Consider the following 22,824-nt stretch of genomic DNA (forward strand, 5'->3'; position numbering starts at 1 on the left):
AAAAAGTTGTTGTTTTTAATTTACTTATCTAAGGCACTTAAAACGGACCTATGATTTACCCAAGGATTAAAAAAAATCCCACCTACCTTAAGGGATGAGTGTTGCGTTTTTCACATAACAGACAAATTAGCAAAGTTTTAAACTGTATGTTTTACTTTACTGGCAACTTGTTGCAATAACACATCGTTCCCATTTCTTTAGCCGAATCTTTGAAAACTGCCAAACATAACACAGTTTGACAGGCATAAATTTGTACTTTTGCACTAATGGGTCAATTCTGAAAGGGCTAATAGCCAAAAACCTAGCAAATCTGAGCATGGTGTGCAATGTCCTTAATAAAATCTGAGGAAACTGGACAGGTGGCAGCCTAAAAAAAACCACTACAGCAGATGAACAGTATCTGTAAGTCATGTCTTTAGAAATAAGGAAAAAACCAAGTGAAGATCTGACATGGTGAGATGTATTTGGCACTTCAGTTGATCCATCTGCTGCGCACTGAAGACTCATCAGAAATAGTCTCAGTGGATAAGTGGCTGTGAAGAAGCTATTCTTAATGGAAACGGGGGGGGGGGGGGGGATGGAGGACTGATTACACAAGAACTGGACTGAAAATCATTTGCAACAGGTGTTATGGAGTTATGAATCCAAATTGGAAGTTTCTGGTTCTACAGGCCATCTGTAAAACATAGTGGAGGCTCTGTCATAGTTCGTGACTGCATTCCAGCCAGTTGTGTTGGAAATCTTGTTAAAATTAATACAATGATGTATTTGGAAATATGCAGACAGATTTTGATCCACCATGCACTAGCATATGGAAAGCATCTGATTGGCAGCAGCTTCATGTTTTAGCATGACATTGATGCCAAACACAGCTCATTGCAGTGAACCTATTTCTGCTTTTCCTAGCAAAATAAAGAAATGAGGGCTGGATAAAGACTTTTGCACAACACTTTATGGTACCAACAAAGAACTACTGTACCCAGTCTACAACTCAGACATCGTTAAAAAGGATATAATATTTTTTGACAAACACAATTCAAACATACCTACAGAAATATAGCAGGTAAAACACAAGAGAAACAACACAAGAGAAACAACACAACTACCAATCAATTTGTCAGTAGGATATCATTCCATTTATTTAGCTTATTTAATACATTTAATATGTTTAATATCTGTTCATTTCACGTGGGCTTGTTCACTTCCTGCTGCACATATGGAGAAAGATAACCATGTATGTGTTTGTGTTATTGGTTCATTAAAACCTGCATAAACATTTAAAAACACAGTCCCGGTCACCTTATATGTAATCTAGTTTAGCTATTCTAATAATATCTAATAATATTACTGTTCCACAAAATTAACACATGAACAAAAGCTTCTTTCATTATCACTCTGTAATGTTTAATAGATTTATTTTAAAAATTGCGTACCATACATATGCAATATATTTTTTAAAAACAAATATATATTATGCTTTCCATTTGATAACAGGTTACAGTCTGTACAATCATCTTTTGTGTGTGCTAAATATACATTTTTTTTTTACAGTGAAATCATGAATGTATCTTATAAAATTGCAAAATAACTTTAGAATAAAGATGTTTTAGTTAGGATTACAAACTCTCAGAGGTTGGATGGGCACAAATATATGTGATTTTCTGAATACTGTTATCAAAATTACCCCCATAAGCTGGGAAAACACTGTAGAAGCAGTAGTAGAACAATGTAGCAAGAATAAAGTGAGCTGGGAATGTGCAGGTTAACACAGGCATGTGAATAAAGGTTAGCTTTGGCACATTCAGAATAAATTCAGATACCTTAAAAGATCATTCAGCCAATCGCTGTGAAGCCATCGTCTAGTCTTGACTTACAGACACAGCTCATCTTGTACATTCAATTTCAAAGCAAATACTTCTCTTACAGCATCAAACACATTCCATCTCTTTACTTTCAAATTTTCCGTTTAACTTTGTTTCTTATAAATGAGAAATACCATCCATTATACAATCAATAACTTGCTTAGGCGACCAATACATGCATTTTATACTTTTCAGCATTCATAGGTTGATATGTCTGAGCCCTCACTGCACTTTACTTTGAGCACCATTTACAGATTATCGTGTTGTTTCCTCAAAACTGCGTCGGGTCTGTTCAGAGATCTGAAAGAAAATCTGGGGAAAATATTTGAAGGAAATATTAATATTCCATGAAAGCTAGAAAAGGTTCTGGTCTTCACTGAAACTTCAGTGGTTTGTGATGGCACTGTGGTGATGAAAAGCTGAATGCAGTATCGTACTGTGAGGACCTCTGGAGAAACAGTGCTGTTCAGTGGGGAAAAATGCAAATTTCCTGCAGCTGCAAAGAGTCGCGGAACAATAGAATCCATTCTTTCAATCTGAAACAGTGTCATCTGCATTCATTCAATCTTCTGAAGTGATGTGTTTGAAAATATGCTCATTGAATCTCTGTGCAACACACATGGAAACATGCAGGGAGGTGAGGTGAGAAATCACATCATTTCCCTTTCACATCATGAACATGCAGGCTGTACTAATCAACACTTGGGGAGTGTGGTGGATATTGGCATTATTAGTTGGCCTCTAATGACCCCTGATGGATGTGGGCAAGCAGTAAGTGAGGAAGTCAAACCGGTGCCACGTAATTCCCAGGAAAAGTCCCAAAAGCACGAGTCCGTTCTGACGTACCTAGAAAGGGGGCAGAACATATGGTGTGTTCATGAAACAGAAACTGTGAATCTGTGGGATCTTCTGCTGTTTAACTGTGCCTGTTACATATGCAATACATCATTTTGTCCACTAGATGGGGCACTGACACTGCAGAATGTTTTGAAATTGCTAACAAAAAAGGATCCTCGTGTCTGCTTATGTACATTTTAACACTGTAGACATATCTGTAGTGATTCCCAAACAATCTAAATAAGGGTGACATGTCAAATGGCAAACTTGAATTAAAAGAATGTGTTTTTGTTTCCTGGTGACAAAAACTATTGTAGACGCTTGACTAGTTTGACAAGTATTACATTGTGAATACATGAATAAAGATATGCATTCAAGTTGTCGCCCAAAGCCAAAACATTCCTTTTCTTTCTTTTTTTATTCCATCCATTTTTATATAAAGCCTTGCTTCAGTGTCTTGTTTCTACAATACACAGTATGATGCACTTAAAATAGCACTTATATATAAAGATATAAACCACATACCTACAAACCAGCCATCATCACATTTCTCCACCACTTGTACAATGTCTCCTTCTCTGAGCTCCAACTCATCTGAATTCTGTGGTTTGTAGTTGTAAACAGCTTTATACCTAAAATTGAGAGCAAGCAGCCTTAACCACAAAGTCACCAAAGCTGCAACACTTGTTCTGTACTGTAACAATGTGAACAAACAAAAACATCTGATGACGTACGGTTGGTGTTGCACCATCAGTGAACTGGGGCTGTTTGGTGCTTGCGTTTGCGGCAGGGAGTTGGCATGTGGAGCAGCCTGATTAGGTATTGCACCCTAGGAAAAAACAAAAAACCTCATGTCATCATTATGAAATGGCAAATAACGAACAACATTCCTGTCAGCACAAACAATAACACTGTGGGTGTGTACAATGTGTCACTTTATCAGAAAGGCAGTGAGAGCAGACCTGCGAGTGGTCAGAGTATCGGGGAGTGTTCGCTGTGGGAGCTCCCGCTCTGTGTGCTGACGTTGATGAATGAGTGGAGGGTGAAATGGTTTTAACGGTGGCACTCTGGTTAGCTGAGGGTATCCCAGCCCAGTGATTGTTGTGGTTGGTGGGTGAAACCGGTTTGGAAATGATGTGGTGCAAGCGATTAGCCATTTCTTTGGGCACGGGTGTCTGAGTGGGAGAGCGTGACTGTGAAGCTGGGCTGCCGAGCAGTGAAGGTGAAGACGGTTTCACGGGGGAGTGGTCAGGTTTGGGGCTCAGGGAAGTGTAGGTGAAAGGGGACAGCGGTGACCGCGGGGAAGGTGAGTGCAGTGGACGTCCTGGACTCTGGGGTCCAGGAGAGACGGGTGACATGGGTCCCGGTGAGTAGTCATCCATGGAGTATTTGGTGCGGGGCATCTTGTTGACCTGAACGTAATTGGCTGGGAAGATGCCGCTGCGACTTGTTCCTGGAATCCTGCCCTCCAACCACTGATCATCAACTTGCCTGGTTATGCTGATCACCTCACCCTAAAATAGAGAATCGAGGTTAAAAAAGTTTTAAATGGTGACATAAACAGTGAGAACTGATTCAGAAAACCTAAATGGAAATATGTTTTTGCTCTGTTTCTGCTCTAACCTTTAGTTCAAACAAGCGATGCATTAAGAACCACTTACTTTACGGAAAGAAAGTTCAACAGGTAGGTCCGCATTGAAGTTAAATAGAGCCACAGCTTCCCCATACTCCAGCACCTGCAGAGTGGGAGACTTTATAGGTGTCGGTTTTTCTGTAGGAGGCAAAACCTGTGAAAGACATTGGAGTTTTTAGCCAAATTCATGCCATTATACATAATATCAGCACATCACAGAAGAAGAAGAAGTTTACCTCCACATATGTTGTGGGGAAAATACCAGCTCTTCCATGATGCTCTCCTTCAAACCAGTTGGCATCTACCTTCCTGTGGATGTAAACAATGTCGCCTTTCTGCAGTGGGAGCTCCCTGAAGGAAGAAAAAAAGATAGTAAGGAGCATCTCAGTTTCTGATACACCTATAACTTTAGATTCAGAGAAGAAATTACAACTTTATTATATCAGTTCCTTCTGTAACTTACTTGGGTGACTGAGCCTGGAAATCAAACTTGGCTCGTGCTGCTTTCATCTGGAGAAACAAAGTGTTTTAGGAAAAATGCAGTTGTCACATGCAAACAATCCAGCCTTCAAAATAAAATCAAAATGCAAATGTATTTATTACGGTCTTCTTTTGTAAGTAGCAATAAAGTGGTAGAAACATACCTTTTTCTCCTCTTTTTTAGGTGGGACCTCCATGGTTTCATTTGCAGGCGAAAGACGTTCTACTGTGGAGAAAAGTAGGGAAAGCAAGTGAAGTCTGATACATGCACTCCTTTGTTCCCTTGTTGTTTTTGAATGTGTTGCTGTGTAAAAGCAATTATAATCATAACAGCTACATGGGGTTAAAAGGGATTTTGAATTTCCAGGAAAAACAATTGGATAGCGCTAATCTTTAATCAGGTCTTCCGGGTTTCACTTCCTACTTTTAAGGGCTTCCTCCCCACCCATCCACAGCTGTTTCTTTATGAGGAAAATAAAACTACAAAGACTTTCCGTGGTAACTTGTTAGCTTCAGCTAACAAGTAAAATAGCAGGAGACAACGTTAGCAATGAAAGACAGCCATGAGACTAACAGCAAATATTAGATTACTCAGGGCTTTCATCAACTACATGCGGATTGATTAAATGAGCGGCCTCTAAAAGCACATGTGTCTTTGAGTGAGAGTGGATTAACGAATGAGGAAAAGCTGATTGTTATCAACTTAAGGAGAGTTTTGTAATAAATCACTATCGACGACATTGCAGAGATGCCGGGAAGGCCTCAGTGTGCATGTGTGTTGCTCTGTGTTTACCATATGTGGGCACAGAGGGTGATGATGGGCCAACAAAGTGATGGACAGGCTGCTTTGATGCTGATGAATATCTGAAAAAGTGGAGAACATAGTGACCATGATTTAAATCTGAAAAGTTTATGTCTCTTTTCAGTTCTAATATCAAACATTTAGAAAAGGCACAAAGTTAAAGCTGGGAGTGTGTGTGTATGAGTGTGAGAGAGTGTGAGTTTCCTGCACATTTCCTGTATATAACTGAAAGGCTGGAAGGGCTTGCAGACTCCTTGACTTGAAAATCTGCTTCCAGTGAAGTATGAGGCTTTAGTTGTCTTTACAGACCCAATACACCATTCATTAATCACAATCCTGAGTGCTTGCATTTGAATTTGTGTTTGGGTTGGGAATGAATCCGAAACCCGAAAGATTCCAGCTTGGATTCCTCGTGAGCTGATTTGCATATGCAGACAGCGCAGTTCTTGTATCTTAGTGGTTGCAGCTGGACTCGCACAGCTAAACAAAGTGTCCAGATAACAGGAAGCAGTGAGGAGCTGACAGAGTTTCCCTGCTGTGTGTTTTAAATTTCCTATGTCCTAAGCCAAATCCCCTGAGACTGAAAAAGTTCACAACCAATGAACTCAACTTAGCAAACAACAGAGAGAATCCTCCAAGAATGCATTACACACACCGGAAGAAATGTGGAATGTCGTCAGGTGATTAAGGTAAATACTGTACTTGGACTTGTTCAATTAACAGAAAGTCACCTGAAAAACCAGCAGGTTCCATGCAAAGTATTAATGGTTTTTCTGTCAAATCACAGTGCTGGTTTTCTTAATACAGCAGGAAGAAAGGAGCTGTTACTACTAAGAGATGACGCAATATTAAAGTGGATTAAGAGGCAGGGAGTTGCTCTCAGAGGAGGTCTGTTATGTAGTGACCCTGGATTTTCTATTAACCTGTCCTGCATATGCCACTATGATACAATGTGCACAGGAGATGAAAATCACTTTGAAAACTTTTAAACATTGCCACAAAATAAGAATTCCTCAAACAACCTGAAATGCATACAGACAGAGGTAGAAATGATCTAAATTACTTAAAAACTATGGATAATAATACGTGGTTATGCCAGTTAATATGGGTACATATAAAGTAAGGAAAAATAGAGAATCGCTCGTAAGAAAGCAAAAAAAGATATAATTTAAATCCAGCTGCATATCATACAGAGTAATCATTATTACAACCCTTACTCTGTCTACATATTATAAGTGTAACAATGCCAGTGACTGACCTGTAACTAGTAGCGCCACTCTTTGGAGCAGTTACTGGATCCCTCCCTCTAGCCTCCTGCAAGCAGAGTGAACAGTAAACACAGTTATTTTCCCCTGAAGCCTTCTGTATCTCACAGCTCAGAGGAAATCTCACAACAACTCAGACAAAGTCGAGGTGCTGACCACTCCCAAAGGAGCAAGAAATCCCCTGGGTCCTATCCTCCTCAGGCTACAAGCAGCACCTCTCATGATCTGTCTGAGCCGCCTGTGATTTCAGTTAAATTGCAGACTATGAGGCTGATTCAATCACACAGGAATCAGGAAAAAGCATGACAATTTTTGGCTGTGATACTGCAAGGAGAGTTCAGAAGAAAATAATCAAAGAGTACTGAAGAATTTGATTTTGTAATTCTTTTTCAGCAGGCAGGTCTACATTCGCTGTGGAGGAACTTGCAAGCAGGCGATTTACAAAGCAGACTGATCCGAATGCAAAGGCAGACAGGCAGACTATATCATCCAGGTCGCATAGGAAAACATGTCAGATAAGGAAGCAGAGGGATCTCACTGGCGCACAGCCTTCATTGGAAGTGTAGGGAAGTGGCAATTCTACTAAATTGGTGGTGTCGGGGGGTGGGATGCTTCAGCAGAGAGAGTCAGGAGGGGGGCTCAGTACCTCACCCCAGCCTCGATGCTGCTTCTTCTGGGAAAGTCTCCGCTCCAGGCCTTGAATATCCGAGTCCAGCTCAGCCTCAAATCGACTCAGCTCAGACACCAGACTGGCCTGAGTCCGAACAGTTGTGGAGGTGGAATAGCAGGATTAAAACACTAATACAGAGTCTGAAGTTTGGAGCTGATGATGTCCCCTGTTACGCATTTTAAACAGATGACATCTTAGAACAGAGAAATAAATACTGTAAAAGAAGCTCACCTCTATTGAAGGAGACTTGGGTTTCTCTTGTAGCTTCTGTGCATATAGATGTGACTATGGACAAAAAAACAAAAAAGAAAACAATTGAAATGAAATGATATTAATGAATAGAGCCTTACTGATACTGGAATACCAATATTAATATTTGGTGATTTAAAAATCCAATATTCCAATATCAGTTATTTTTTTCTGTCACACACACCAAGCATAAACAGATTTCCCTATAATATGTAATTATTTATTTAGTCGTTCTGCTCTGCCAGGATCAGCTTGTCGGTGTTTGTGCCGTTAGAACAAGTAGGAGCGCCCTCCAGTGGACAAACTATGCAACATCAACACTTATAACGTGGCTGACGGGCGTTTCACCCAGCATTTCTTTACTTTTTAAATGTTCATTTACAGGCTGTTATAAATGCCAACACCAATAAACTGACAAACCACTAATATCAGCTGATAATATCGGCCCCAGATAAATCGATTGGGCTCTAGCTATATAGGCAACCCATGTAATTCCCAGAGATGTCTCAGTTCTGTGGTTGCTTAGTTGTAAAATATTTCACTAATTTATATTGTTCTTTATTGGATTTTGAGGCCCAGGTTGTGTACAATCCAACATTTGTAGCTTCTTCAGAAATAGGCTGGCTGCCAAGAGACATAAATCTGCATTTTTGGTTTAACTAGCACAGAAATTCTTCTTTTAATGACTCTTTGCCTTCATCCCTGATTCTATGAAACATTACTTTAAAAGGCTCTGCTGGTATGAAACACAGACTAATGCTCTATTTTTTGTAGCACCTTGGCTTAATATGTCCTTCTGAATGCCAAGTCCTTCCCTCCTTTTGGGGGGGCGGTCATCCTCACTACAGTCACAAACTGTAATGTCACTGCGAAGCAGCACAACACCTGATATGGTCTGTGAGCTGGTTTTGTAAATACTATCCAGGGGATTCAACATTGGCCAGTGTCATAAAGAGGAAATGAAATAAGTCTCCATGCTGTGAGCCATTATACACCACAAGAGGTTAGGACCATAATACGCATCACAAGACCCCACAGCTCCGGTGGGGGAGTGGAAACAAAGATTTCTTTTCTTCACAAGTGTAGACACAAGGCACAATATGCACCAGATCTGGGACATTGTTGCAAGACGCATTCAAAATAGAAACTCTAAAGAGACACCGGTCTAGTACTCACTGCACACTCAGTTACAATGGCTCTTAGTTCAGAGCGTCAGCCTCACCAGCCTGTAAATCACTGACTTAAGGTGTAAAACCCCTCAAGGCTCAACATAAATACATAGGTAGTGTCTTTTTTTGACTGAAAAGATAAATGAATGAATGCTGGGAGCCTACTGGATCCTCTGAATAAAAGGAGTGAGTACATCTGGTGGTAAGTGGTAGGTACCGTACACTGACCACACTCTCAAGTTATTTAAACACCTCACGTGAGAAGATGGAATACAAAGACTTAGACTGTAATCCTTACAGAAAAGGTAACCAACCTCTTCTTGAGCTCCGCACTGGGAAAACAGTGCAAGACTGTAGAAAGAATGCGATGCGTAAGAACAAACAACAACCTGGAGCTTAGAGAATCATGAAGGAGCATTTTTAATGCAGGAATCAGAGCCTGCTTTTAAACTATGAGAGCATGTGAGTTTGTACCTGACTGTGGCTTTCTGAGGTGGTGCTCTTTCCAGGCTCAAAGTCGAATATGCTCTTTGGTTGAGCGTGCTGCTTTCCTGGGTCTGACAGTCTATCTACATCCTCGCTCCTGAAATATAACACCCACACACACACACACACACACACACAGACACACACCATGGACAGCAGTTTAATGTTGACTTCATTGTAAGTGCCTGTAACAACAAATCCAAACTTGTCCGTCCCGCACATTTTTTCCCATACGCTCTTGGCTTTGTAGTTTTTGATGGTACAGCTATTCACATAAGACATCAGCAGCAGTCTGTATCTCATGTGAAAATTGCTGTAAATGAGTATTTATTAATTAAGATATAAACAAATACTAATTTATAAATAAGTATATGGAACTTAGATGTGCTTCATGCAATAAAAATATGTTAAAACTGATCTGATCTAAAACTTTAACCTGTTATAGATCTGGATGTGGTGCAGAAGCACAGTAACATTAATCTCAATCATAAGTTCAAAATGAGAATTTGACTTTTTTTTATACACATTTTTTCCATTTCCTGTCAGCATAATGTGAAGCCCCTCTATGGAAGCTCTTTTCCGCCACTTAAAAACATTTCTTTTTTGCTATCCATAAGTCTCAAAAATTTGAAAAGTTTTTCATCTCTATAGCTAGTTTCTTTCCAACTTCATAGGTAGGAATGAGCACTTTAGTGGATTGCCTGCTTTCAGAAAAAGGTGGATGGCAATAAGCCATCTACTGCTCATCATTACTCGGACGGTCTGAGTCAGTTTACTTGACCTCTTGACCTGTTTGCAGTGTTTGTGCCTTTTTAGAACATTTTAAGTGAACGCATCTGGCATAATGTGACTTTCTGTGTGGCTAATTGTAACAATGTTGAGTTCTGGAAATGAGTGCATTTCTAGTATTATTGTATTTAATTGTTAACACTAATCAGCAAGCACCTGTGTTGGATATCCTGCTTTCGACCCTCTTCTGTCTAAGTTCATACTCTTAGGTCTAAAACATCCATCTTACACTGAATATAAAAGCTTGATTAAATTTCTCAAAGTTGCAAACGTTTGTTATTCTCAGTGCTCCTGTCTTTTTTCATGTTGGGATATGAAAAGTCATCCCGTGACCACAAAGGAGTTATCTCAAATCTCACCAGTCTGGTAGAGCTCCATGAGGTGTTAGTCTGAAGAGGTTCTTGTCTGCTTCATTACCTTCTTCTGTGTTGGCAGACAACTGCATCCCTGCAGATCAGTGCACATCAGCCTTAAGTAAAAACTGATTACATAACCGAACAAGTCAACAATGTGGAATTTGGGGAATTTCCTTACTTTCAGCTGACCACTTCTCTGAAGGCTCCAGCTCAGGTTCTGGTGAACAAGGAAATTATTTCTTAGACTAAGTGATTAGGAATGTCACACCAACATATTTCTTTTATGTGCTTGTTTAAGAATTACTTGCAGCTCACTTGCAGTGTTTTGTTGTTCTTTACTAATTTAAGACTTATAAGTAAATGTATCACACATAAAAAGTAGATCTCATTTAAATTAAAGCAACTAAACATTGTACTAGTGTACTAAAGAGTCCATTATGTGCTATATATGTTCTGTACATAAAGCTTTAATCTACACAAGCAGCCGTGCAATTATAGAAGTGGAAGGCTTTAATAGAAAAGAGTCAATAAGCATAAAGTAAAGGATGCAGATGTTCCAGTGTTTTCATTCTTAAACTATATCTCAGGCGTTGAGATAAGGATGAGATACTGATAGCTGGGACTCAGTGGTTTCATTTCTAATACTGTTAGATAAAGCAAAGCACCTGCTTGTCTAAACCAAAATACTTGCAAGGATCCACTCGAGTGCTGTGAGGGAACTTTTTACTGTGCGCACAGGGAATGTTTTTCTATTATGAAACCTCTGATAGACTGCAAATAACCAGCCTGATCTAGGAGGGGCTGAGATAAGAAGCTGGATTATTGTCAAAGCTAATAAACAGAACAGACATAAGACCTTAGGGCTCTTTCATCATGCCTTTTTCTGCCCCCGCAGTAATCTGTTTGCTGGATCACCTCAGCAGTACCTGACACGGACACCGAGAGGAATTCACACTGGAGCTGGGTATGCGAGGGAGAGGGGGGAGTGTCCTTACCTTCTGGCTTCTTGTGAATCTGCCTGAACATGCTCTTGTACCAGTCTTTGGGTTTGTTCACACTCTGGTATTGAAAGAAAGAGGAGGCGCAGAAAGTCAAAGGATTTGGCTAAAAACAACAACACTTCTTATGTAACTAGCATTGTAGAATTAAAGCAGTGCTAGCTCTGGCTTACTGATCTTGAAGCAATGGGCATCCCAGTCTCATCCACTGGGCCAATTCCTGAGAACTTGATGAGCCTTTCCTCCCTGGTGGGGCCCGTGCTGCGTGGTAACGTGGCAGAGCCCTGAAGGCCGTTGGACAGTCCGCCTAAGTTGTCACAGTAACAACATTTCCTTTATTGTGCTGTTTCACTTAATTACACAGGAATTTGTCTGCTTATAAATCCTCCTACATCATATGAAACCCATAGATCAAGTTAAGGGTATTACACACCGGCTGATTTTTCAACCAAATTTAACATTTTATTCTTCACCTGCTTTCATTTATTACCCTATAAACCACAGTGACTTGATTCATCTTTGTTTTCAGCACATGTGGTAACTCTTTTTCTTGTTATTCACATTTTAAATCCTTCCAGGTTACAAATTCTTCCCTTTTCAAACTACAACTTCTTTACTTTAATTTTGTAATCTTACTATTTGACTGCGAGGGTCCATAGTATGATCCAAAGCTGAGAGTTGCTGGGCTCCCCCCATTCAGTTCTGACACCTTGAAAAGGACAGAGATGTAGAAATCAGCCCTGTGCCAAACGTCAGAGCGTTATGTAGCTCAAACCTGCAGGAGTGATGATTTCGAAACATTGATATATATAGCATGTGATGCTTTGTTTTTCCACAAGGAGGAGCACTTGCATCCTGAATACCGCTCGCTCAGCCTCAGCATTGTTAGATACCTTCATTTCTCCAGACGGCAGCCTTGCAGAATGGAAGGGGCTCAGGGGAGGAGTGGGTAGTCCAGGAGAGATGATCACTTTGAGGGTCAGATCCGGAGAAGTTATTAGTTGCTGATCTGAAGAAACTCCAGGTTTCCCGGAGTAGATTATCCGGGTGCCATCTGGATCAGCAACCACTTCCACGCTTTGCTAAAACAGAGAGGAAATGAAAAATATGGATGAACGAAAACAGTGTGTGAACTTTGCTCCTGTCACGTTCTCCTATTGACGCTGAGTAAACAGCACTCGCTTATATAAGGTCATGTGAACTTGTTGGCGGTCAAGCTATTCTCTAGAGAATAAATGGCCTGAGCAGAAGAGCTTCTGATGAAAAGACCCCAAATTTATTTAAAGCACCAGCAGCGGAAAAGTCGTATTGCACCCACTTTGTCGTCTCTCTTGCTCCAGCTGCAGAAAGGCAGCACTGAAACAGGAGAGGGTCATTATGAGCCCATTAACTCCCCATTCACCAGGTCTCCCTGTTCTTGAGCCGGGGGTGGAGTCAGGGCAGAGAGGTTGGGAAGGGGTCAAGGATGTCAACCAAAACTCCAGCAGTGGTAGCAATTGTCTTACGGTCTCCATAGTGATACCCCAGACCATGCTGGATCCTCTGTTCCAACCCTGTTTATCAGGTGCTTTGGTCCTTCATCCTAGGGGTCATGGGAAATCCCCTTTGCCTCATGGTTGAACTCTTATCTGCACCAATGGCATGGTGACTGTGACACTACACTGGACTGATCTGCGTCACACTAATGAGTGTTTCTCCCGCCTGTTCATATTTGCTTATTCAAGACAGCTGCATTTGCTAAACAGTTGAAAATGTCAATATTTAGCATAGCTGCAATTGACTTTACCTGCGACTGCATTAGATCTGTTGTGGTTCTTGTGTGACAGATATCAAGTTCTTGTGCACGGCATCAAAAGCATCTGCAGAGACACAAATTCATAAAAAAATCAATAAGAAAGTAAAGTTTTAAAATTCTATGGAGTACAAAGTATAGAAATTGTATCTGGATTAAAATGGAATAAAAGGAGAAAATAGCATAACACAGGAATACTTAAAGTACAAGTACATTAAACCTGTACTTTAGTAAAGTACTTCATAAATTGTGTTCCTACTTATCCTATCCATGCTCTCAACTCATCCTTGTGTTGTAAGAGTAACAGTATTCTTGTCCAATGACAAATGCCCCCTCCTGACACGCCCCTGACAGCACCTATCCAGCTGCCTTCTTTTATTCAAATGTGGCTTTTAATGTTTCTGTGTAAGGTAAAGTGTTAAATAAGAAGTAACATTAAATTCTGATTCATCTTCACAGTAATGGCTCATAACAACAGTTCTGATGTATGCCAAAAATTGTGATTTCTTTCTTTTAAAAACTAACTTTAAATAGATTTGGTTTTCATATCCTTCATGGATCATATTTCTGTTTTTGCTAGAAGTGTCCCATCAGTGTGTCTGTGAGAATCCATAGATCGAAGGATATTATTGTTTACTTTTTTATTTCAGGTGATGTCCCCCAATTATCTCCTTGTTGGTCATGTCTTGTGTGGTGTAGCACAAAGCTCCCCAGTCATAAGTTCATATTTTACATCTAGGCAGACTGTCCAGCTGTTCCATTATCCCATCCCACTAGCTTTCCAAAAAGGGAAAATGAACGTCACCCACTTTTTCCCACTACTAAGGAAAAACCCACCCAAACACAATGAGTGTGACTCACACGTCTGCCTCACTCTTCCCAGTGTCGTAATAAGCTGGACTTGAAGCAGTTAGATGATGGGAAAGGGCCAGCTACTGAAAGCAGACACCAGTTTCAAATCAGCTGCACCTCAGACTAACAGATTGTGCCCGCTGTCTCAACATCAGAGGCAGGCTGAGAATAAGAGGAAGGCTATTTCTGCTCCTGAATGAGACAGACTCCTATAGAGATTAAATGGTTCGCATCATGTACGTATGCATACCACACCTTCTCTTCAGCACTAAATTCCTGAAACCCAAACTATTACAAAGGCAGTTTGAAAACAGCCCCCTACACCCATGAAAACACAGAAAATAGTAATAACTTTTGAAGGAAACAATAAGGCTAATTTAAGGATAGTTTGCAGTCCAAAGCTATGTCTTTGAAGCATGCCAAGAAAGTCGTGACCAAGCACAAACCAGGCTACTACAGGCTGAAAGCTGCCCAACACAATTTGCACTAATGAGTTTTCCATGTGGCGTTTGCAGCTGAACATTAGTCTATAATCATTGTGGTAAAGACCAAGAAATATAAGCACTCTGCGTCTCTGTGCACAAGGGAAAGAGACAGCACAGAGTCCGTGCTCTGATATAGCAAATGTTCCCGTTTCCAGACAACAATGTCACTCATCTGAGTCATCATCCCCCAATTACCCCAGTTACATAACACAAAATAGATGGGAACCGGAGGTTTGTGCCTTCAACAATACCATTAATGCTCAAGCATGACCGATGACCTATCATTGCCCAAAGCAATCACAACAAAATTATTATCCATCCTACGGCAGGAAACACTGCAAACAAGCTCCGTGCATGAAGTCTCATTTACAGCGTGTTTGACATGCTGCTCTGTGTTTACATCTGGTCTCCCTGGCTCTATAAAGCCTCTCACTGTAAGGGGCTGTGCCACTGATGAATAATAGATGAGTAATTTTCAGCAGAACTTGGGAAGACGAAACAGTTTTCCTGTCACTGCTGCCATTTCAGTTTCCGCATAAAGTAGTCAGTGACAGCTGCATTTTGTCATATGCCTTTGTAGTCTCCTTAAGATAGCTCAGCATTATCTCTTATTTCTAGCCTCCAAATATCTGCAAACATCAAAGAATTCCCCGAAGACGTTACACTCTTACAGTTGTAACTCATTTTAAAGAGTACTTGTTGTTGCCAAATTCTCTAATAATTAGGCCAGTGTAGCTACTTTTGGCTGCTTCCTTATTCACAAGGGGTCACAACAGCAGGCAACTCTGCATGTTTTATTTGGTAGAGCTTTACTCTGGATACCCTTGCTGACACAGCCCCTAAAGGCGTTTGTGTCTCCTTAAGGGATCAAACCAGCTCAGTGTATGTACCTATCCCTGTTAGCCAAAGGCTCAGGCTTCAGACTGCATTTTCTCATTCACACTTTCATGTGAATGAGAGTGGTTATCTTTAACATGGTCTTGAGGCATACAGCTCTGGCTGTCAGTATAGCAGCAAACTAACTTTCAAGGGTAGCCTCAAAGGGAGGGTGGCTCTGAACCGTTGGGTGGGTACACTTAAATGGCCAGTATAACACAAATATGGAATATTCTGAACTGAATCAAGCAGTGCTATACTAGTAGAGAGGCATAATAAGGTCTCCCTCTGTTCAGAAGCCTAAGAGCTAAAATATCCTACTTCAGCGAAGTAGCTTCCTGATGAGTAAGCTCATGTCATAATAGTGACTCTCATTCCTCTGGAGAGCAAAATCCAACCCAGAAATTCTCCAGCACTGCATGCATTCCCTGTTTGACAGCACCAAACACAATCCTACCTAATAAGGAAAACTCTGAGTTGATATGTAGCAAGAAAACCGCTGTTCAGATGTCTGGCTACATTTAATCTGAACGCCCAGTTCATTCTTATGTAATTACTGAGACACAACATAGGAGGCTGCTACAAGCTTTCAAAGGCAGACCTGTGATGCTGTCATGGTGAAATTGCATCAGTGCCATAGCAGACGTATTTACAAGTAAAGCCCCCTGCTAGGTGAGAGGTCCTTTATCACCCCTAGATCAGGTTGGGGGTGGAAGAAAAACAGAGCCATAAAAGGCCCATGTGCACTTGAGATGAAAGGAGGATGCCCCGCTCTAGACATGATTTCACAACACCAGAATTTTATACTTCCAGCTTGCTGAAAATACTTCTTATTTTCTCTTGCTTTCCATTCAGTAAAGAAGAGGGTAACTGAGGACAGGCTGAATTAGAATCGGGGGATTTTCATATGAAATTCTCTGAATCGATCCCAAGGACACTCATCCGGCGTCTCAAAGAATTGAGCCACATATTCGATTGAAAAAACTGACGTCAACTTAGTTTTATCAGCAATATCAAATTAAACATTTGTATCACAATTAACTTTAAAAAGTGACTTTAGTGAAGCTGTAAGATTACTTCTCCTTTTAGTCCAAAGGGAGTTGATGACAAACCAAGCTATTATCAGAAGTTGTTGAGGCAGAGCAGAACCAGTCAGCAGCTACGAGGTCAGTGAACTTCACCACACCCCTGTGATTCCTCTGAGTCACAAAAGGAGGCTTCCACAGCTGTTAATAACATTTCTAATATAGTAGCAGTTTTGCAGACTACAAAAAAATGTCAAATGTTTGTAAAGATAAACCCATTTCACAGATCACATAGCTCTCACTCATCACACCAGCTGATGGCAAGAAGTCAACCTTTTCCTAAATCTCTCTATCTTCCATAGAGAGCTGCAGCCAGGTCTTTTTGCGAACACTCTGACCTATGATGACCTCCATCTGCACTGCACAAAGAGAGAGCACGTCCTATATTGTTCTCAGTGGGAGCAAGTCTGTCAAGGCACATACTCTGATGAATAACTGCGGCAGTGCTGACCCATGAACTTGTGCGATTGCTACTGGGAAAGTCGTGATTTGATGGTTGTTTTGTTTTTTTGCAAATTAGGAAAGATGGTCTTAAAAAAAAGCAAAACAGTCCCATGTGAATTGATCACCATTTATGAGCCCCCAAGTCTTTTGTGCAGCACAGTAAGCAGAAGCAAAAGAGTTAATCATTTACTCCTTAAGAGTGAACTGCTGCAAAGAGTCTGATTAAAAGTTCTAAAAGCTGTGTAAGAAAACCAGCTACAACGTGTCGACTTAAACACTCTTAGAATGCCATAAAATCCTTAAAATGTGCAAAAAGATTCTAATCATGTATAGGAGTGTGGATATTGTTTTAACCTGCTCTGAAGGGTAAAGTCTTATCACCTCATCTGCACGTACACAGTGTTACTGCTGCCCAGTAAGTTACATAAGAGCGCCGTAAAAACCAACAGAATCCTGCCTTAAAAAGTGGTGAGATGGTAATTACAAGCACATTTGTCGAGTAAATAAAACAGGCTTTTATTTCCAAACACATAATGTGAGTCACTCTGCAGCTATGCGAGAGGTCAGCTCTGCGAGGTCGATGGCACAACATCGCTTCCCGTGTGCAGCATCGCAGATGTGCCGACGCAGCCCATACAAGGTCCTGTGGCCGCAAGTTTATGATATGCAGTTATTGAGGGGATACACACATTTATCAGGAGGGAAGTATTTCACCTCCTTGTATGGTGCTCCTCCAGTCTGAGCAGCAGGAGGAGTCTCTGTACTTCTTGTCAATGGAGAGGCGATGCGTTCCCAGGAGAAGCCCAAAGGCAGTAAATCACAGCCAGAGTAGGTTCCGTTTTATCAGATTTGCTCTTACAAAAAAAAAAAAGCATGCTTCACATCATTTAAAGTGATTACTTATTTGAGCTTGTGTTCGATACACCAGACAAAGCATGAGAAAATACAAAGCTCAGAGCAGAGTAACTGCAGAAAAATGTCACAAATCCTCATGCCTGTCATCTTGCATCTTCAAAGCTGAGTGCAGCCAGTGGTTATGAGTGCTGGCAGCTAGACCCTCAGTAATATTACAAAGGGAGTCAAAGCCAACTGTGGAAATTACCCCGACAGTGATGCCTGGACGGTCCTGGGGCCATTAGGCCTGATATCTGCTGCAAGATGGGAAAGTAATCCTGACAGAACTAATTATTTCCTCTCAGCTCACCTGACAGTTGCCAGTGTACACTTACCCACTGGGCAAAGCAACAAGGGATGACATGTTGGGAAACACTATCCCCAATGCCAGGTCTCTCTCTCTCTGCTATACTCACAGCCAGAGCTCTCTCTTACTCTCACTCTCTCCCTCAGTGCTCCAGCTGTGACTCCAGCTGCTCTCATCTCCACTTGCTCAGATGCAAGTGGAGCCCACTCCTGTTGTCCGTATCAACACTAACTACATGAGTTAACATGCTTTAAGACACTGTAAACCTCAGCATTAATCCTGTAGAGCAGCATGTAATCCCTGAGCAGTCAGACAGGTTACTCAACCTTAAACAAAACACGGTTTTAAAACTTACACATGTTTCCAGACAGCCACAATGCTTAAGGTCAATCCCTGCATTTGGTTTTCATATATTTGTGCTCCCATTTGGTGTACTTACCCACTCACACCTCTTTCTGTCTGCATGAGCTGTGCATGAAAACCACACTTGCAGACCTTCCCTCCACTTTCTCTGACTCATGAAACTAGCCAGGACACACAATCTCTCTCTCTCGACCTCTCTTTTCCAGTCCTCTCTCTCCCTGCCTCCACTGAAGACTTCTCCGGTTGACAGGCATTGCCATAGCAACCCATTTTGACCCCCCCATATTCAAAAAGTGCCCCCCTCGTACTTGACTTGTCGGTTTGGGGCACCTCCTTCAGTGAAGCAGCTCTATTGTTGTCATAAGGTGATATTTCACAGCACAGGGTTAACCAAAGGAGAACCAAAATAGTTCATCACCTCCACCTCCCAGACACTACCCAGTGACTCCATCATGTCCCCTCCTAACTTTATCTATCCCATGGCTTCCTCTCCTTTTGTGTGTCTGTGTGTGTGTGTGTGTGTTACATGAATGTGTGTGTATACACAGTCCAGGTCTTTGGCTAGCCAAAGGCATGAAGGGAGAATAAGAGCTCTTTCTGTTCCTGTAGCTCTGGAAGTGTTTCAGAGTCATTACTCTACGCCACATAGGCAACCACTGACAGCACAAGTCCTGCTGACTTTTCTCCCATGATCGCACACAATAGCGATACTTTATTGGATGTGAAGATAAAAATGAAACAACAAGAGACTGAAATATGTTTTGCCCTTTTAAAGGCAAATTAGAAGGGGATCAGTCAAACAGGAACAAACACATTCTTAAATCCCGCTGTCTTTCACACCCACACACACACACATAAACACACAGTTCTTGCCCAAATGAAACCAGGATTTCCAGTTTGCCCACAGTTCTCGCCAAAAAAGACAAACGGTGTAAAACCTGAAATCCAATGTGCTGACAGGCTGGCTTTGGCACATATTATGCAGCAGGAAGACTGATTTACAATGTCCGTGTTGCAGGTGAGTGATCCGATCACCTGCTGACAGATGCAATCCCTCCTTTTAAATCCATGTTTTATTCCACCAATAAACTGAAAACCAGCAGGACAAAGAAGGAAATTTATCAGGGCCTACCCAACGGTCTACCCATTTGTTTAAAAGTGTATGTTTTTGTGCATGTGCTCGCCAGTTTCAACTTGAAATCGAAGCACTCAGCTCTTTCAATAATTCAGCGGTCTGGCTTGGTACACCAAAGCTCGGTGCAGATATCCACTTACTGAGCTTGTACGCTTCACAGGGTTGTTTTTGCCAACCAGTTGAGCTGCTGAACCTAAACGGACAGTGCAGGGCGATCTAGAGGAGCCTTCCTTCATAATCTGTGTCCTGCTGGCACAGACTTTAACCCTGCTGTGACCAAATCTGGTACTTTGTCACTCTGCCCCTAAACGAGGTAATCACGCAAGAGGCAATAGCAGGTTTGGCGCGGTGGTGCTCAGCACGTCTCTGAGTTAAAATCCTTGCTCAGTTTGTCTTACTCTCTTATTGCCAAGCAAACATGAAGGTTTACTCATTGTCAGCTCCATGTTTTTGTTTTTGTTTTATTTATTTTTTTAACCAGATAATCACCATAGGAAGGATCACAGATGATCTTGTACTTCAGCCCTTCGTTGTTACTGATGAATTCAAGCAGACTTTTACCACACAAGCTAATTAAAACAATGACAGCTAAAGATCTCAGGAAGTTAATCATCTAAAAACCTTAAAATACTTGGTGGCTACAGCCCAAGCCTTTTTTTTTTAAGCATTAACTTCTCTGTCCTCTGAGGAGACAGGAGACAGCAGATACTGTTGTAATCAAATGAAAGATGCTTAGAAAAACATTGCCACCATGATAGACAACTGATAAGGGACGACGGCCATACAACAGGTTATGCGCTGAGGTAGCCCATGTGGAATGTCACTGAGAACAAACAAAAATGCATCAGAGTTTATTTTAGCGGTAAACAACATTTTTTTCTGAGCTGTACATGTCCCAGGACTCTGGATCACACTCTAAACATGTCTTGTATAGAAATAAATCCTTGCAGGTCTTAATGCCTGTTTCCAAAAGAGTGATAGAGTGCACTTCAAGCATGAAAACACTGAAATATCCACACATGTAAAGCCACCATAGTAGTCGGTGTGTGGATAAAGGTCAGATGATAACCATCTTTTGAACCACAGACAGCTGCTTAAGGTCACTTAAACACATTCTGAATATAAACCCACAGCAGTAACAGACCAGTGAAAAAAATAATGCCTTGTGTTGTTTGTCAGTGCCAGTGATGAACTGAGTAGTGACGACAAGAAGCAAATATCACATCTGTGCTAGAGTCTCAAATGAAAATTGAAGTCAAAACTGACAGAGGCTAAAAAAAACTTAAAAGTCTTCTTTCTGAGCGTTTAAATCCTTGTAGCTCTAACCTTTGCGCTCGTCACTGTGAGACGCCTAGGCACAAGTTGTACAGTACTTACAGGCTGTAGAGTGCAGGCTGAGCGGTGAAGTCTCTGCAGCACACAAGGAGAGAGAGGAAGTGAATGAAAAAGAAGGAGGGCACTACTGCTGCTGCTCTTTCTCTCAAACTCTCCCTCCCTCTTTCTCTTTGTAAAGCCAACAGGGTGTCTTTTATCTTCTGTGAATGATTCAGCCTGAGTCTGAATGTTTGACTGGGTGTCCATAGGCGTGCGCATGTAATATGTGTGTGTGTGTGCATGTTTCTTGTGTTTGTGTGAGCATGCTCTTTAACGCTCATCAGGGGAAAAGGGGCTTGGTAATAGTTTCCATCCACAGCTGGAAATAATAGAAATTCCCATACAGGCGCAGCAGAACCACCTTCCGGTGTTTGACAGCACATGCCAAGAAAGATGATTTCTATAGCAATCTCAATAATAGGCCTTAGTGTTATAATGGCGTTGGTCTATTCACTGTCTTAAGCCTTTAGTGTGTGTCACATTCATATCAATCTAAAAAAGAGAAAAAGGACAGTCTTTAGCACTTTCTATGACATCCAGATAGCAGATAGGATCCAGGAAAGTGTATTTCTTTTTTTCTTTCACATGAACTCATACCCGCTAACAACCCCAAATATGCAAACACTTGCCCCAGACTAGGACACAAAGACTAATCCCAAAATAAGTGTCAGTTTTTCCATCCTCGGTATCAGGCCCTATGCAGCCACCCAGTATGAGAAAGACTTTGTATTCAAGCTGTATTCTTGTAAAGTCCACAGTGTAATCATGAAGATCAGCTGCATTTCTGGACAAATGTTAAGCTTCTGTTAAGTTCTTGAGGGTTTTATCTGTTAGATTCTTTCACCCTGAGTCCAGAAGCAGCGCAGCCCTGCCATCCAAGATAAATATTTAACAGTCTGGCTGTGAGACCAGGAATCAAAGGTCGCATCTCTGTGAGTCTGCCCTTGTGTTAGAGACAAAAGACAAGCATGTTACCAAACAGCTGCACAGGGACCATTAATTATTCTTCTTGAACCAAGTTTTCAGGTTATTATTCACAGAGGAAAAACTCATTTTTGATTAATAAAGTTCATCTCTGGAACACCAGACACACAAGTACAAGTTTGCAAGCTATTTTTTCCATCAGTGGTCAAATGATGTATGCCCTCTTCTCTGTTGGATCCTCTTTGCAGTCCGAAAAGCAACACCCCAAAATGTCACTGTGACAGACTTTGCATTGGAAAGCACCTTAACATGAAAGATAGTACCACACTGTCCCTCTGTGGCTCTGAGGGGAACTGTTGGGTCTATTACAGGATTCGTCGTATGACATCAGGTTGCACAGACAGATGTCGCCAGAGACAAGGAGCTGTAGTAATTTAGGCAGTCCTATGTATTCCCTCCAATTTAAACACCTGCAAACTTCCACTTCAAATAGCAGGCAGGTTAAATATTTAATAATAAAAATGTTTTTTCATCATAACATGTATTTTCCTCCAGTTATAAAAGATGCTGTGACATATAAATTCACTTGCAAATCTTATATATTGATATGCATTTGTTTCATTGACTAGTTAGACACCTTTAATATGTCGAATATTGTGATCCATGATGCATTGTTATTTCCCAGCTAGAGTTTGTT

At 41.2% G+C, this 22,824-nt stretch overlaps 1 protein-coding gene across 7 annotated transcripts; it reads right to left on the bottom strand.

Moving 5' to 3' along the window:
* Positions 1-1,109: 1,109 nt before the first annotated feature.
* sorbs3 (sorbin and SH3 domain containing 3) lies at positions 1,110-21,364 on the bottom strand. 7 transcript variants are annotated; one of them, XM_040019822.1, is made up of 21 exons: positions 21,207-21,364; positions 13,383-13,455; positions 12,490-12,678; positions 12,233-12,305; positions 11,770-11,903; positions 11,594-11,657; positions 10,777-10,815; positions 10,602-10,689; positions 9,442-9,550; positions 7,781-7,834; positions 7,526-7,633; positions 6,873-6,928; positions 5,606-5,676; positions 4,977-5,035; positions 4,796-4,842; positions 4,569-4,683; positions 4,361-4,486; positions 3,662-4,213; positions 3,434-3,528; positions 3,225-3,331; positions 1,110-2,708 (listed from the first exon to the last, which is right to left on the bottom strand). In XM_040019822.1, the coding sequence occupies exons 2-21, from the start codon at positions 13,392-13,394 to the stop codon at positions 2,647-2,649; spliced, it is 2,160 nt and encodes a 719-aa protein (XP_039875756.1). In that variant the 5' UTR covers positions 13,395-13,455; positions 21,207-21,364; the 3' UTR covers positions 1,110-2,646. The 7 variants fall into 7 exon arrangements, with proteins under 7 accessions (XP_039875756.1, XP_039875757.1, XP_039875760.1 ...); XM_040019823.1 differs by having other exon boundaries at positions 1,110-2,174; positions 4,977-5,038; positions 21,207-21,363; XM_040019826.1 differs by having other exon boundaries at positions 4,112-4,213; positions 4,977-5,038; positions 21,207-21,361.
* Positions 21,365-22,824: the final 1,460 nt, after the last annotated feature.

This window comes from Simochromis diagramma, unplaced genomic scaffold, assembly GCF_900408965.1.
Source record: "Simochromis diagramma unplaced genomic scaffold, fSimDia1.1 OVJJ01000822.1, whole genome shotgun sequence".
NCBI classification, from domain to species: Eukaryota; Metazoa; Chordata; class Actinopteri; order Cichliformes; family Cichlidae; genus Simochromis; species Simochromis diagramma.